General features: G+C 53.9%; 2 protein-coding genes across 3 annotated transcripts in view; one reads left to right on the forward strand and one right to left on the reverse strand.

Moving 5' to 3' along the window:
- The window catches only part of smg5 (SMG5 nonsense mediated mRNA decay factor), a 39,518-nt gene extending 37,897 nt beyond the window's left edge, over positions 1 to 1,621 (reverse strand). The window contains exon 1 of the mRNA XM_067975910.1: positions 1,403 to 1,621. Coding sequence (XP_067832011.1) covers positions 1,403 to 1,491 — 89 coding nt within the window. The 5' untranslated portion in view covers positions 1,492 to 1,621. The remainder of the gene's footprint in view (positions 1 to 1,402) is intronic.
- A 1,355-nt stretch (positions 1,622 to 2,976) lies between these two features.
- LOC137306611 (transmembrane protein 79-like) lies at positions 2,977 to 11,162 on the forward strand. 2 transcript variants are annotated; one of them, XM_067975912.1, is made up of 4 exons: positions 2,977 to 3,166; positions 6,003 to 6,798; positions 8,279 to 8,492; positions 10,836 to 11,162. In XM_067975912.1, exons 2-4 carry the CDS (start codon positions 6,015 to 6,017, stop codon positions 11,035 to 11,037), a joined length of 1,200 nt encoding a protein of 399 aa, XP_067832013.1. In that variant the 5' UTR covers positions 2,977 to 3,166; positions 6,003 to 6,014; the 3' UTR covers positions 11,038 to 11,162. The 2 variants fall into 2 exon arrangements, with proteins under 2 accessions (XP_067832013.1, XP_067832014.1); XM_067975913.1 differs by lacking the exon at positions 2,977 to 3,166 and adding an exon at positions 3,480 to 3,585.
- Positions 11,163 to 16,561: the final 5,399 nt, after the last annotated feature.

Below are 16,561 nucleotides of genomic sequence, written 5' to 3' on the forward strand. Positions count from 1 at the left end.
TGGAAGGAGGGAAGGGAGGGAGAGAAGGAAGGAGGGAAGGGAGGGAGAGAAGGAAGGAGGAAGGGAGGGAGAGAAGGAAGGAGGGAAGGGAGGGAGAGAGAAGGAGGGGAAGGGAGGGAGAGAAGGAAGGGGGGAAGGGAGGGAGAGAAGGAAGGGGGGAAGGGAGGGAGAGAAGGAAGGGGGGAAGGAGGGAGAGAAGGAAGGGGGGAAGGGAGGGAGAGAAGGAAGGGGGGAAGGGAGGGAGAGAAGGAAGGGGGGAAGGGAGGGAGAGAAGGAAGGGGGGAAGGGAGGGAGAGAAGGAAGGGGGGAAGGGAGGGAGAGAAGGAAGGGGGGAAGGGAGGGAGAGAAGGAAGGGGGGAAGGGAGGGAGAGAAGGAAGGGGGGAAGGGAGGGAGAGAAGGAAGGGGGGAAGGAGGGAGAGAAGGAAGGGGGGAAGGAGGGAGAGAAGGAAGGGGGGAAGGGAGGGAGAGAAGGAAGGGGGGAAGGGGGGGAGAGAAGGAAGGGGGGAAGGGGGGGGAGAGAAGGAAGGGGGGAAGGGGGGGAGAGAAGGAAGGGGGGAAGGGGGGAGAGAAGGAAGGAGGGGAGGGAGAGAAGGAAGGGGGGAAGGGGGGGAGAGAAGGAAGGGGGGAAGGGGGGGAGAGAAGGAAGGGGGGAAGGGAGGGAGAGAAGGAAGGGGGGAAGGGAGGGAGAGAAGGAAGGGGGGAAGGGAGGGAGAGAAGGAAGGGGGGAAGGGAGGGAGAGAAGGAAGGGGGGAAGGGAGGGAGAGAAGGAAGGGGGGAAGGGAGGGAGAGAAGGAGGGAGAGAGGGAGAGAAGGAGGGAGGGAGGAAGAAGGGAGGGAGGAAGGGAGGGAGGGAGGAAGGGAGGGAGGGAGGAAGGGAGGGAGGGAGAGAAGGAGGGAGGGAGAGAAGGAAGGGAGGGAGAGAAGGAGGGAGGGAGGGAGAGAAGGAGGGAGGAGGGAGAGAAGGAGGGAGGGAGGGAGAGAAGGAGAGAAGGAGGGAAGGAGGGAGAGAAGGAAGGAGGGAGGGAAGGAAGGGAGGGAGTGAGGGAGGGGAGAGGAAGGAAGGAGGAGGGATGGAGAGAGGGAAGGGAGGGAGAGAGGGAGGGGAGGGGAGGGGAAGGAGAGAAGGGAAGTGGGTGCCTGTGACTTTAATTGGAATGCCCCAGACCTGAGCCGGGGGGTGGCCTGCCCCTTTAAAAGGGGCAAATCCCACGGATTTAATGGTCACTGGACCCTGAATTTTGGGGGGGGTGAGCGACCTCCCACCCCCGTGATTTGCGGCCTGCCCCAGACTACCAGGGACCCTCAGGCCTCGGAACCCCCCCCCCCTCAGGCCTGCAATCCGGGGCCTCCCTTACCGTCTCAGGCCGGCGACCCGAGCGCCCCCTTCCCGCCCTCGCTTACCGATACAGCCGCTTGGTGTGGAGGAGCTTCGCGTCGGGCTCGGGCTGCGCCTCGGCCTCGGGTTCCGCCTCCACCTCCGGGTGGCTCATGATCTCCGGCCCCCCTCCTCCTCCTCCCCCCCGGTGTGGGGGTGAAGACTGTCGCCTCTCACAGACCGCGGGGAGGAGACAACTCACTCGGCCCGGCCCGCCGCCGCCATTACTGCCGTCAACTGAGGCAAAACTCGCGAGATTTCAACACCCCCCCCCGCCCCGCCCCTCCTCAAATCCCGCGGGATTTCACCACCCGGAGGATCAAGATATCGCGAGATCCCAGCCTTGGCCCCCCCCCCCCCCCCCCCCCCCTCACACCTGAGGGAGGAGGGCCACACATGATTGACCCTTGACCTTACGGCCAACCCCAATTTGGACCGATGGCCTTTTGTCACCCTTGACGATCTCCCGGCCGCCCTCCCGCCCTCCGTAACCATCAACTCATCCAAAAACCGCCCCTTCCCCTGTATCCCAACCGGCCCCAAGTCCCGTTCACCCATCACCCCTTATCTCCCCCCTCCCCCCCCCCCGGCACGGTGCTCGCCGACCGACGTTGGCTCCCTGTCCGGCAACGCCTCGATTTTAAAGTTTCCCCCCCTCCTTGCCTGCGAAACCCCTCCCATCCCACCCCTTCCTTATCTCTGTAACCGCCTCCAGCCCGAACAACCCTTCCCGAGAGCTCTGCGCTCCTCCAATTCCGGCCTCTTGGGCCCCCCCCCCCGCCCCCCCCGATTTTCACCGCTCCACCATTGGCGGCCGTGCCTTCAGCCCTAAACTCTGGAATTCTCTCCCTAAACCTCTCCGTCTCTCCTCCTTTAAGACCCTCCTTAAAACCCACCTCTTTGGCCAAGCTTTTAGTCGCCAGTCCTTAAATCTCCTTCTTTGCCTTGGGATGTTTTTCTGTGCAAAGAGATAAGCGGCCTCTTAAATCTGTTTGGTGCTGGTTGAGGGAGGAATGTTGGCCTGGACACTGGGATAACTCCCTACCTTTCCAATAGTGCCAGTGGATCTAATAATGAGGAAGAGAGAACTTGCATTTATATAGCGACCTCAGGACATCCCAAAACGCTTCTCAGTCCACGAAGTACTTTTTGAAGTGTAGTCACTGTTGTAATGTAGGAGACGCGGCAGCCAAGTTGCGCACAGCAAGATCCCACAAACAGCAATGAGATAAGCATCCAGATTATCTGTTTTAGGTGGTATGCTGATGGAAAAGAGATTAACTTGAAAGAAATGTTCGTTTTGAACGCAAAGTAGCCTACAGGTTATGGCTCCTGCCGTGACAGGGAAAAGCGTGTGAATATTAATTGCATTGTAGATTAAAGACTTTTAAGTTTTAAACAGTGAGCTGACTGTCGATAGAATTATTGTCCCTAACAACCGAAAAATAATTGGTGATCTATTTTACGTTCCCACCTTTTAAAAATTTCTTCTCCCTCCTCTGTCAGCAAACACGCTGCACCAATTCCCTCAACTCCTCCCTGATCCCTTTAATTGGGAGCCCCTCCCCTTTAAGAAGGACGATTAAATCTAGTCTAAGGTTTTTTTTTGCATTGTAGGAAGCAGAGAACGAAATAAATAGGTGACAGATGAACTCCTGCATCGCAGCTCCCTTTTGTTGGGGGGAAAATATCTTGGAGTCTGCCAGATTTTTTTCCCCCATTAAATAAAACAAGGCAGATTGAAGTGAATTTAAAGTTACTATCTTCAAAGTACCTGCAGGCGGATTAAGGTAGGATTTTTCTCAATGATTTTATCCTTGATTTGATACAACACTTGCATACATTAGCTTGCAGTGAAATAAATGCCTTTATTTTGTTTATTGCATGGATTGGCCCTTTAATATATTTTCTGTTCGACTCTTACCTGAAACAGGTGAGTCTTTGAGGTCTTTACGTCACTTCCCCTGCTCCCCCGGTCATAAATTAGCCAGCCAATCAGAGGGGGGGGGGGGGGGGGTTCTGTAAATGAGGGCCCAATGCGCCGCGAGCTGGAGCTGTGAGGCCTCCTGTGGTCAAATAGTCTCTTGGCATCGAACGCTCAAGGTTCACACGTGGGAGAGTTACGAAAGGGGATCTGGCTCACCTCGGAGCAGAGACACAAAACTTTAAGCAGAACTGAGGAGAGCAAGGTGGGGGATCAGCACAAAAGGTGAGGGGGTGACCTGATCGAGGTCTTTAAAATTATGGAGGGGTTTTCGATAGGGTAGACGGAGAGAAGATGTTTCCACTTGTGGGGGAGGCCAGAACTAGAGGATGATAAATATAAGAGAGTCACTAATAAATCCAATCGGGAATTCAGGAGAAACTTCTTTACCCAGAGAGTGGTGAGAATGTGGAACTCACTCCCACATGGAGTGGTTGAGGCGAATAACACAGATGGATTTAAGGGGAAGCTCGATAAACACATGAGGGAGCAAGGAATAGAAGGATAGGGTGAGAGGAGGCTCATGTGGAGCATAAACACCGGCATAGACCAGTTGGGCCGAATGGCCTGTTTCTGTGCTGTACATTCGACATTTCCAATTAGGGAAAGAGTCCAATCTGGATATTAAAGGAACGACTTGCATTTCTATAGCGCCTTTCACATCCGCACGTCCCGAAGCTCATCGCAGCCAATGAAACACTTCTGGAACATTATAGGCAAACCAATTTGTATCCTGCCCACGTCAATCTTCTGATGGCATTTGGAACGTATCCATCCTGATGTGTGACATTTGCTGTGCCATCCCTCTCCAGACATTACAGTTGGTAATGTCCCACCTCAATATGTAGCTCTACCCCAAGTTAGGCCTTCACGCCCTGGCCCCCCTCCCTCCCTGTCTCTGTAACCTCCTCACTCCCATCGCTCCACCATTGGCGGCCGTGCCTTCAGCCGCCTCGGCCCCAGGCTCTGGAATTCCCTCCCTAAACCTCTCCGCCTCTCTCTCCCCTCCTTTCAAGACGCTCCTTAAAACCTACCTCTTCGACCAAGCTCCTGTCCTAACGTCCTAACGTCTCCCCCTTTGGCTCGGTGTCAATATTTTGCCTGATTACCCTCCTGTGAAGCGCCTTGGGGCGTTTTATTATGTGAAAGGCACTGTTGTGCAAATTGGCTGCTGCGTTTGCCAAATTACAACAGTGGCTACACTTCAAAAAGTACCTCACTGGCTGCAAAGCGCTTTGCGACGTCCAGAGGTGGTGAAAGACTCGTTCCAAACACGAGTTCTTTTTCTTTAATTTTCCGAAATGAGGCTCAAAGATCTATCTGTTGCCGAGGTGATGGGAGACTGTGGGATGAGCACGGCCTGTGAGAGTGGAGAGAATTTCTTGCTTTACTGGTTAGACGAGCTGCTCCTCAGGCGTGTGGTGGCAGTCCCAGTTAGCACACATTCCTCGAACGCTCCATAATCTCTTGCCCAACCTACTGCAGGAATGCGATGGAGGGGGTCTTCCCTTGGTACTGTTTACGTTGCAGTCAATTCAGTCCCTCGTTTAACCACGAGAGTCACTTTCGGCAGTGAGAAACTTTCTGTTTCCTCCATTCTCCGTTGAAAGCCGGTGTATAGCAGTCCCTAGTACCAAACAGTGAAAGAAGGAACTTGCATTTATATAGCGCCTTTCACAACCTCAGGATGTCCCAAAGCGCCTCCACAGCCAATGAAATACTTTTCGAAGTGTGATCCCTGTTGTAATGTAGGAAACGCGGCAGCCAATTTGCGCACAGCAAGATCCCACAAACAGCAATGTGATAATGACACAGATCACGTTTTTTTAGTGATGTTGGTTGAGGGATAAATATCGGCCGCAGGACACCCGGGGGGGAGAACTCCCCCCCCCCCCCCCCCCCCCCCGCTCCTCTTCGAAATAGTGGCCCGTGGGATCTTTTACATCCACCTGAGAGGGGCAGACGGGGCCTCGGTTTAACGTCTCATCTGAAAGACGGCACCTCCGACAGTGCGGCACTCCCTCGGTGCTGGCACTGGGAGCGTCGGCCTGGATTATGGGCTCAAGTCTCTGGAGTGGGGCTCGAACACACGACGCTCTGACTCAGAGGCGAGAAAGGGAAAGAGAGAGAGAGAGAGAGAGAGAGTGCTGCCCACTCCGCCCATGCCCAGTGCCTTCACTCACTTCACCAACACAGGGTTAGACCAACCATGCCAAGCTCACCCTTCGTGATCTCACTCAATTATGAAAGGGTTCGATAGGGTAGACGTAGAGAAGATGTTTCCACTTGTGGGGGGAGACCAGAACTAGGGGGCCATAAATATAAGAGAGTCACTAATAAATCCAATCGGGAATTCAGGAGAAACCTCTTTACCCAGAGAGTGGTGAGAATGTGGAACTCACTCCCACATGGAGTGGTTGAGGCGAATAACAGATACGTTTAAGGGGAAGCTGGATAAACACATGAGGGAGAAAGGAATAGAAGGATATGCTGATAGGGTGAGATGAAGAGGGGAGGGAGGAGGCTCGTGGGGAGCAGAAACACCAGCACGGACCAGTTGGGCCGAATGGCCTGTTTCTGTGCTGTAAATACAAGGTGAATTCGATGTTAACTCTATGGGAATGCCACCATTGCCATTGCAGGAGCTGCCCGAGATGTCTGCCTTCCTCCCCTCGGTCTGGGACGATCCACCCAGCTTGACCGACAAGCAAGACGTATCGGGGAACGTCGTCAGGGAGCCGAGCGTCCCCGATGATCTCCAGAAATCTGTGTCCTCGGAGGATGGTGTCACGGGCCAGCTCCACGCCTCCAGCACCCTGGAATACTCCCACGGTGACCAGCGGCCGGTTGCCACGGAGATCGAAATGGCGACCTTTGCGGACGGCTCCGCGGGGCCTCGACCGGAGGCGGAGGCCTCCGACGAGCAAGTGGCAGGCGAGCCGGTGGCCCTTGACCTCGACGAGGAGCTGCGTGCCCTCGAGCCGCTGAAGGAGGGCGAGCCGCGCGGCACCGCGCCCCTGCAAGGCCGGCCCGGCCTCCGAGTCTGCGGTTCCACTCCTACGGCCGGGAGGATGGAGGAGGAGGAGGAGGAGGAGGAGGGCGTCTGCACCGAGAAGCCGGCGGGAAACGAGAGTAGCCCCTTCTTGACGGTTACCCACGGCAGCCAGGCGCCAGCCGGCGGCAACAGGCCGCCTGACGTGGAGTGGCTGGAATCGGACGGAGAGACGGGCGGCCCAAACCGCAGGCCTTGCCCTGGCTGCTCCCGGGCCAGCCTCAAGGCCACAGCGGCACTGGCCGGCTCCCTGATCATCTACCCCTGCTTCCTGTACGGAGCCTACGTCTTCCTGCCTTTCGACGTGCCGCTGATGTCCGACCTCAGCGCCCGGATGCTCTACACCCTCCGATGCAGCGTCTTCGCGACCGTACCCATCATGATGGGTAAGGCGGCTTCTTCTATGAGATGAGTCGGCGGGGTGGGGAATTGTGAAGGGACTAAGACTCCAAGCATAGGATGGAATAACTTGCATTTATATAGCGCCTTTAACATTCCCGAGGCGCTTCACGGGGACGTAATCAGATCAAATTCGACCACATGAGATATTAGGACAGGTGACCAAAATCTTGGTCAAAGAGGTAGGTTTTAAGGAGCGTCTTAAAGGAGGAGAGAGAGGCGGAGAGGTTTAGGGAGGGAATTACACAGCTTTAGGGCCCGGGTAGCTGAAGGCACGGCCGCCAATGGTGGAGCGATGGGAATCGGGGGATGCGCGAGAGGCCGGAATTGCAGGAGCGCAGAGATCTCGGAGGGTCGTGGGGCCGGAGGAGGTTACAGAGACAGGGAGGGGGGGGCGAGGGCCATGGTGGGGATTTCAACACGAGGACCTGGAGCCGATGTAGGTCAGCGAGCGCAGTGGGGGGTGATGGGGGGACGGGACTCGGTGCGAGACGAGGAGAGAAGGCAAATCGAGAGTTGGACCAGATCTCCAAAAGGGCCAAGTTACCCTGGCAGGGTGTAAGAGGAACGGAAGACTGAGGGAGATGAGGAGCTCCACAGTAATTGGGTGAAGGATGAGTTGGAGTAGGAGAGACGGGTACAGTGACCTCCTGGGCTTGGTAGCGGAGAAACCCGACCGATTCACGAACGGGGTGACGGGAGCCTGCCGCCACTACACGTGACTCCAGTCCCATGTCGACTCTTAATGCCCGTAACTAGGGATGGGCGATCAGTGCGGCGCCCACATCCCGAGAGACGGTGCGAGGAATCTTGATTTCGACACAGTGAGGAATGCGGGGAGGAGGAAGATTCGTTATTGGGAGCAAGAGGGGAGCACTGCGCGCTGTTACTGTCCTGCCTTGAAGCAATGAATTCATCCATTTGCCCCTCAGTGCCCCAGAGCGCCACTCATTCCAGGGAGCTTTGCCAACACCAGTCTCCAGTCGCAGGGTAAGGGGTCGGCCATTCATGACTGAGATGAGGAGGAGTTTCTTCACTCAGAGGGTTGTGAATCTTTGGAATTCTCTACCCCAGAGGGCTGTGGATGCTCCGTCGTTGAGTATATTCAAGACTGAGATCGATAGATTTTTGGACTCTCGGGGAATCGAGGGGACTTGGGGATTGGGCGGGAAAGTGGAGTTGAGGTCGAAGATCAGCCATGAGCTGGTTGAATGGCGGAGCAGGCTCGAGGGGCCGAATGGCCGACTCCCGCTCCTAGTTCTTATGTTCTTATCTCGAGAATGAACTCATCACCAGCCCTCCGAATTTAGCTCCAGTGCTAACCCCATCCCCACATCTTTTACAAGGGGTCAGGGCTTGAGACTGGTGCGGGCCCCAGGGTTGGTGCCCGAGTTCTGGGGGGGGGGGGGGGGGGAGGGGGTTTGCCCTCAGTCGATGTGGTTTGACCCGCCTTCCTCCGCCCAACAGGTATCATAGTGTACGGCCTGGCGAGACTCTGCTCCTCCTCCATCGACCCCTTCAGAGAGAGCAAGGACGAGGTGGAGATTCACCTGCGTTTCGTCACCGACTCCATCCATCTCTTTGTCCTCTTCCTCGTCAACCTCGTCGTGCTCTCCACCTACCTCCCCCAGGAAGTCCTGAAGCTTCTCCCCCTCCTCACCGCCTTCTTCGCTCTGGCCAGGTGAGTGCTCCTCGCACGATGTCCGCTTACCTTTCTCGCTCACCGCCAAGTGCCGACTCTCGCTGGGCGTGGCTTATTATCCAGTGCCCGCACCCACGCCCATGCACGCGCCCACCCCGTACGCACGCACGCCCGCGCCCCCACCCCCCCCCCCCCCGAACCCGCCCACCCCCCCACCCACCTGAACCCACCCACCCACCCACCCACACACACACACACACATGTGTTACTTCTCACCAGAAGTCCCTGGACAGTGATCAGGATGTAACAGCCCTTCTGCTAACCCCAGACCTCTGATGTAGCCGGATAAAACCTCGGACCAGGTATCTAATCCGTGCTGTACCTGCCCCAGGGAGTGTTTGATGGGACAGTGTAGAGGGAGCTTTACTCTGTATCTAACCCTGTACCTGCCCTGGGAGTGTTTGATGGGACAGTGTAGAGGGAGCTTTACTCTGTATCTAACCCTGTACCTGCCCTGGGAGTGTTTGATGGGACAGTGTAGAGGGAGCTTTACTCTGTATCTAACCCGTGCTGTACCTGCCCCTGGGAGTGTTTGATGGGACAGTGTAGAGGGAGCTTTACTCTGTATCTAACCCTGTACCTGCCCCGGGAGTGTTTGATGGGACAGTGTAGAGGGAGCTTTACTCTGTATCTAACCCTGTACCTGCCCTGGGAGTGTTTGATGGGACAGTGTAGAGGGAGCTTTACTCTGTATCTAACCCTGTACCTGCCCTGGGAGTGTTTGATGGGACAGTGTAGAGGGAGCTTTACTCTGTATCTAACCCGTGCTGTACCTGCCCCTGGGAGTGTTTGATGGGACAGTGTAGAGGGAGCTTTACTCTGTATCTAACCCTGTACCTGCCCCGGGAGTGTTTGATGGGACAGTGTAGAGGGAGCTTTACTCTGTATCTAACCCTGTACCTGCCCTGGGAGTGTTTGATGGGACAGTGTAGAGGGAGCTTTACTCTGTATCTAACCCTGTACCTGCCCTGGGAGTGTTTGATGGGACAGTGTAGAGGGAGCTTTACTCTGTATCTAACCCGTGCAGTACCTGCCCTGGGAGTGTTTGATGGGACAGTGTAGAGGGAGCTTTACTCTGTATCTAACCCTGTACCTGCCCTGGGAGTGTTTGATGGGACAGTGTAGAGGGAGCTTTACTCTGTATCTAACCCTGTACCTGCCCTGGGAGTGTTTGATGGGACAGTGTAGAGGGAGCTTTACTCTGTATCTAACCCGTGCTGTACCTGCCCTGGGAGTGTTTGATGGGACAGTGTAGAGGGAGCTTTACTCTGTATCTAACCCTGTACCTGCCCCTGGGAGTGTTTGATGGGACAGTGTAGAGGGAGCTTTACTCTGTATCTAACCCTGTACCTGCCCCGGGAGTGTTTGATGGGACAGTGTAGAGGGAGCTTTACTCTGTATCTAACCCTGTACCTGCCCTGGGAGTGTTTGATGGGACAGTGTAGAGGGAGCTTTACTCTGTATCTAACCCTGTACCTGCCCTGGGAGTGTTTGATGGGACAGTGTAGAGGGAGCTTTACTCTGTATCTAACCCTGTACCTGCCCTGGGAGTGTTTGATGGGACAGTGTAGAGGGAGCTTTACTCTGTATCTAACCCTGTACCTGCCCTGGGAGTGTTTGATGGGACAGTGTAGAGGGAGCTTTACTCTGTATCTAACCCGTGCAGTACCTGTCCTGGGAGTGTTTGATGGGACAGTGTAGAGGGAGCTTTACTCTGTATCTAACCCTGTACCTGCCCTGGGAGTGTTTGATGGGACAGTGTAGAGGGAGCTTTACTCTGTATCTAACCCTGTACCTGCCCTGGGAGTGTTTGATGGGACAGTGTGTGTTCTTGAAATGGGAGTTTTCATGGCACTAAATTCCCAAAAAGAGGAAAAACAAAAAAGAATACTTGTCAGTGAGTGAAAGGGAATTAACCACTGATTGCGCACTGGCGATGTTCTTGGAATTACTAACTGACCGCTCGTGGCATTGCTCACAGGAGGCCTGGACGGGATCCAGATCACAGACCTGATCATTTCTCTCCGTCTACCCTATCGAACCCCTCCGTAATTTTAAAGACCTCTATTAGATCGCCCCCTCACCTTTCTGTTTTCTCGAGAAAAGAGCCCCAGGCCGTTCAGTCTTTCCTGATATTAATTATTACAAAAGAATTTGCATTTCTCTGGCGCCTTTCACATCCTCAGGATGTCCTAAAACGCGTCGCGGTCATTTAAATACTTTTGAAGTGCGGTCAATGTCGGGGGGCATCGGGAACGCCCGCTCGCTGCCTCTCTCTGTGTACGGATCAACAACCCCTCTTTTTTACTCTCCGCCCTCCAGGTTGATTTACTGGCTGACGTTCGCCATCAGCAGCACCTTCCGAGGCTTCGGTTATGGCCTAACCTTCTTCCCCATCCTCGGCCTGCTCGTCTGCAACCTCTGCTACATGTTCATCCTGGCACCCGATAAGCTGTTCGCCACCTCGGCCAGCGAGACCCAAGAAGAGAAGGCCTCGGGCTCACGCCAGAGATTCTGGGGTTGAGGACGGGGTAGGGGGGGGGAAATCCTGAGAGAACAGACTCCTGTTGCCATGGTTACCGATACCCTGCCCACCTTCTAACTACTGTACAGCTTAATTACTGATTTGTAAAAGTTGTTTTTATTCTACCTTGAATTTGTAGATTCTATTAATTCTCCAATACCTTCCTGGCAAAAACGTTCACTACAGATCAGGTCGAGAGAGGTCAAACTGTGAATAAACTAAATCCCTTGGGAGATTTCGGTGTTTAATGATTTTCCAAAGAAAGGATTTACGTACATGGTCGCAGTTAAGGAATTTCTATCATGCCTCAGGACGCCCCAAAGCCCTTTGCAAAGCCAATTTGAAGTGTGGTCACTGTTGTAATGTAGGAAACGCGGCAGCCAATTTGCGCACAGCAAGATCCCACAAACAGCAATGAGATAAATGAGCGGATAACCTGTTTTTTTTTTTAAGTGATGTTGGTTGAGGGATAAATATCGGGCCCCGGGACACCGGGGAGAACTCCCCCCTGCTCTTCTTCCAATAGCGGCCGTGGGATCTTTTACACCCACCTCAGAGGGGCAGACGGGGCCTCGGTTTGACGTCTCGTCCGAAAGACGGCACCTCCGACAGTGCGGCGCTCCCTCGGTACCGGCGCTGGGAGTGTCGGCCTGGATTTAGCGGTCAAGTCTCTGGAGTGGGACTCGAACCCTCGACCTTCTGACAATTAAAGAACGAGTTGCATTGATATAGCACCTTACCTAAGCCTCTCAAACATCTCCAAGCACTTCATAAATAAGGGGTGACTTTGGATTGCAGTGATTGTAGTTATGCAACTTTGGCAGCCATTTTGGAGGGAGTCATTTTGGCCAAGTCACCAGGAGAATTCTTTACCCTTACTTCAAACCATCGGCTCTTTTACATCCAATGGAACAGGCAGACGGGGCCTCGGTTTAACGTCTCCTCCGAAAGACGGCACCCCCGGCAGTGCAGCACTCCCTCAGTACTGCAGTGGGAGTGTCGGCCTGGATTTAGTGGAACTCGACCACGACCTTCCGACTCGGAGGCAAGAGGGACTATACCACAGTCTGCAATCCCAAGGGGAGACGTCGCTCGTCTGTCTGCGAGCCTTTTTTTAGGAATTTCTGGTATGCAAGCCAGGAATACCTAAGCTGCAGAACAGAGAATTATAATTGAAGGGGAGGTTCGTTCCCCTTTTGGATGGAACTTTTCCAATATTCCCTGGGGCCTCAACGCTTAAAGGCCCTACTGGGGGAATAGCACTGAGACCAGGAGGGCCCCTGGTCTGTTTAAAATTCTCATCCTTGTTTTCAAATCCCTCCATGGCCATCGCCCCCCCCTCCCTATCTCTGTGACCTCCTCCAGCCCTACGACCCTCCGAGATCTCTGCGCTCCTCCAATTCTGGCCTCTTGCGCATCCCCCGATTTCCTTCGCTCCACCATTGGCGGCCGTGCCTTCAGCTGCCCGGGCCCTGAGCTCTGGAATTCCCTCCCTAAACCTCTCCGCCTCTCTCTCCTTAAAACCCACCTCTTTGATGTAGTAAAACGTCCCAAGGTGCTTCACAGGAGCGTAAATCAGACAAAATTTGACACCGAGCCATATGAGGAGACCAAAAGCTCGGTCAAAGAGGTAGGTTTTATGCAGTGTCTCTTTAAGAGAGAGGCGGAGAAGGTTTAGGGAGGGAATTCTAGAGCTTAGGGCCCGGGCAGCTGAAGGCACGGCCGCCAATGGTGGAGCGAAGGAAATCGGGGGATGCGCAAGAGGCCAGAATTGGAGGAGCGCAGAGATCTCGGAGGGTTGTAGGGCTGGAGGAGGTTACAGAGATAGGGAGGGAGGGAGGGTCGAGGAACGTCAGTATTAGTGGTGACAAGAGGCAATTAATGAGAAGGGAGTGAGGCGAGAAGGTGGGGTTAGCCATCGGAGAAGGGTTGGGCTAATCGTTTTGTAAATTCTCCTGCTTTACTATTGTGCCTTTGACGTGGAGAATACATTGTAAGGCCCCTCACGGAAGTGTGAGCCACATAAGGAGATATTAGGACAGGTGAACAAAAGCTCGGCCAAAAAGGTCGGTTTTAATTACATCGAGTCTACGGTACAGAAACAGGCCATTCGGCCCAACTGGTCCATGCTCCACACGAGCCTCCCCCTTACGGAGGGTCTTACGGTAAGAGAGAGATATGGGGAGGCGGAGGGGTTTGAGTAGGACTCCCTCAGCACTGCACTGGGAAGTGTCAGCCTGGATAATGGGCTCAAGTCTCTGGAGTGACCCCTTGAGAAGGTTGTGAGTTCGAGTCCCACTCCAACCCCATGCCACACGGCACTCAGGACTCAAATAACCCATAAACAGGGCCGTGCAAACCAAAAGGAAGGAATGAAACAACGTTGGCATTTCATGTCGGCTAAATCGCCCAGTTCCCCCCCTCCTTCCGAGTGTGGCGTGCGCCTTTAAGGCGGAGAGCGCTGCTGCCGGATCCGCCTCCAGAGGCAGGTGGGACGGCAGGGATTCGCCTCTGGCCCCTGGGGGAGGAGGAGGAGGAGGGTGGAAGAGGAGAGAGGGAGAGATGGCAGCTTCGGAGAGGATTCAGAATCGCAGAAGCCAATGCATTTTCCGGCTGGCTTTCCAACATTGCCCCCTGCGCAAACTGGCCAGAAAAATCAGAGGCGGAAACAAAAACACTTACAGTAAGTTTCTTTAAAACAAAAGTGTCAATATCATCAAATGCTTTTTTCCTTTTAAATATCTAAACTGCACAGATCCTCAGCTTGAAAAAAAAAAGGGGGTTGCAAATGGGGACCAGTAACAAAAGAGGCAGTAACATTCTCCCAACTTTTTGGACACAGAAAGAAGTTTTGAAAAACTTTTTTTGAGAGTTAAAACTTTTGGAGGCTTCGTTTACCGTCCCCTCAACCCAGAAGGTTTGAGACACTGGATCATTGTTTGAAGGAGGAACTGCTTTCAGCAAGCAATTTTCGATCAAGGAAGACGTGGAGACGTTCACCTGAGGAAGGAGGAAGCCTCCGAAAGCTTGTGAATTTAAAATAAAATTGCTGGACTGTAACTTGGTGTTGTAAAATTGTTTACAATTGTCAACCCCAGTCCATCACCGGCATCTCCACATCATCTTTTCTCTCCAAGCAGTGAAAGTTTTTTTTTTATGGGGAACAAATTTATCTTTTGAAATATTCTTTAAAAAGTGACCTCTTCGGCCACTCCCCGTCCACTTTCCGCATTGTACATCCCTATGTCAACATTTATAATGGGAACTATCTCTGTAAACACGTCACGCTGAACTTGAGCTCGTTCGCAACTCTGCTGCCCCCACATCCGAACTGGCACCGAGTCCCGTTCCCCCTCCCCGTGCACTCGCTGACCTACATCGGCTCCCAGTCTGGCAACGCCTCGATTTTAAAATTCTCATGCTCAAATCCCCTCCATGGACTCGCCCCCCCTCCAAATCTCTGTAACCTCCTCCAGCCCCTCCAACCCTCCGAGATCTCTGCGCTCCTCCAATTCCAGCCTCTTGCGCATCCCCCGATTTTAATCGCTCCACCATTGGCGGCCGTGCCTTCAGCTACCTGGGCCCTAAGCTCTGGAATTCCCTCCCTAAACCTCTCCGCCTCTCTCTCCTCCTTTTAAGACGCTCCTTAAAACCTCCCTCTTTGACCAAGCTTTTGGTCACCTGTCCTAATGTCTGCTTATGTGGCTCGGTGTCAAATTTTGTCTGATAATCGCTCCTGTGAAGCACCTCGGGACATTTTTTCTATTTTTTCTGCCTTTGTCCAGTCTCTTGCGACCTACTCTTCTGACTCCCCTCCGCCACTTTAACAGTTTCCAGTTCCCCGGCCCTCACCGTCTCCGTTTCACCCTGGACGTCCAGTCCCTCTACACCTCCGTCTCCCACCAGGACGGCCTGCGGGCCCTCTGCTTCTTCCTTGAACGGAGGCCCAACCAGTCCCCATCCACCATCACCCTCCTCCACCTGGCTGAACTTGTTCTTATGTTAAGCAACTTCTCCTCTGACTCCACCCTTTTCCTCCAAATAAAAGGTCTCGCTATGGGAACCCGTGTGGGTCCCAGCTATGCCTGCCTTTTTGTGGGATATGTGGAACATTCTTTGTTCGTCCTATTCAGGACCTCTCCCTCTCCTTTTTCCGATACATTGATGACTGTATCGGTGCCGTTTTCTGCTCTCGCCCCGAACTGGAAAATTTCATCAACTTTGCTTCCAATTTCCACCCTTCTCTCGCCTTCACATGGTCCATCTCCAACTCTTCCCTTCCCTTCCTCGACTTCTCTATCTCCATTTCTGGGGATAGGCTGTCAACCAATATCTATTATAAGCCCACCGATTCCTTGATTACACTTCCTCCCACCCCGCTTCCTGTGAGGACTCTATTCCCTTCTCCCAGTTTCTCCGTCTCATCTGTTCTGACGATGCCACCTTTCGCACCAGTGCTTCCGATATGTCTTCCTTTTTCCTCAACCGGAGGATTCCCCTCCACTGTAGTTGACAAGGCCTCGACTGTGGCCATCCTATTTCCTGCACTTCTGCTGCTCTCACCCCTGCTCTTCCCTCCCAGAACTATGATAGGGTCTCCCTTGTTCTCACCTTCCACCCCACCAGCCTCCATATTCAACGTATCATCCTCCGCCATTTCCACCACCTCCAGCGTGATCCCCCCACCAAATACATCTTCCCCTCCCCTTTCAGCATTCCGAAGGGAGCGCTCCCTCAGTGACACCCTGGTCCACTCTTCCCATTCCCCCCAACACCCACTCTCCTTCCTACGGCACCTTCCCGCGCAGGAGATGCAACACCTGCCCCTTCACCTCCTCCCTTCCTACCGTCCAGGGCCCCAAACACTCCTTCCAGGTGAAACGAGTGGTTTACTTGTACTTCTTTCAATTTAGTATACTGTATCCGCTGCACACAATACGGTCTCCTCTACATTGGGGATACCAAGCCCAGACTGGGTGATCGCTTTGCTGAACACCTCCGCTCTGTCCGCAATCGTGACCCTTGACCTGCCGGTCACTTGCCATTTTAATTCCCCGTCCCACTCCTACTCTGACCTCTCTGTCCTCGGCCTCTTACACTGTTCCAACGAAGCTCAACATAAGCTCGAGGAACAGCAACTCATCTTTCGTTTAGGCACTTTACAACCTTCCGGACTCAACATTGATTTCGATAACTTCAGATCAGAACCACTGCTCCCATTTTTTCGGTCAGTTAGTGCTGGTAATGGTTCTGCTGCTCTTTAGTTTCTTAACCAGTCCCATTACCACCCTCCTTGCCTTGCACCATCATCAATTTGTTATTTAATCACTCTATCGCAGACCTTCCCTTTGTTTTTCCCTCTTCTTGTTGCAATCACCGAATCCTAACTCTCTCCCCATTTCCCCCAGATATCCCGGCAGAACCCTCGCAGAGCTTGGCCGACCGCTGGCGCTCCTTCAACGCGATCTCCGGGAACCTGCCGCCGCCCCAGAGGAACGCGTTTAACCAGGCGGGGGCCGGCTCC

Source organism: Heptranchias perlo, chromosome 44, assembly GCF_035084215.1.
Source record: "Heptranchias perlo isolate sHepPer1 chromosome 44, sHepPer1.hap1, whole genome shotgun sequence".
Classification (NCBI taxonomy): Eukaryota; Metazoa; Chordata; class Chondrichthyes; order Hexanchiformes; family Hexanchidae; genus Heptranchias; species Heptranchias perlo.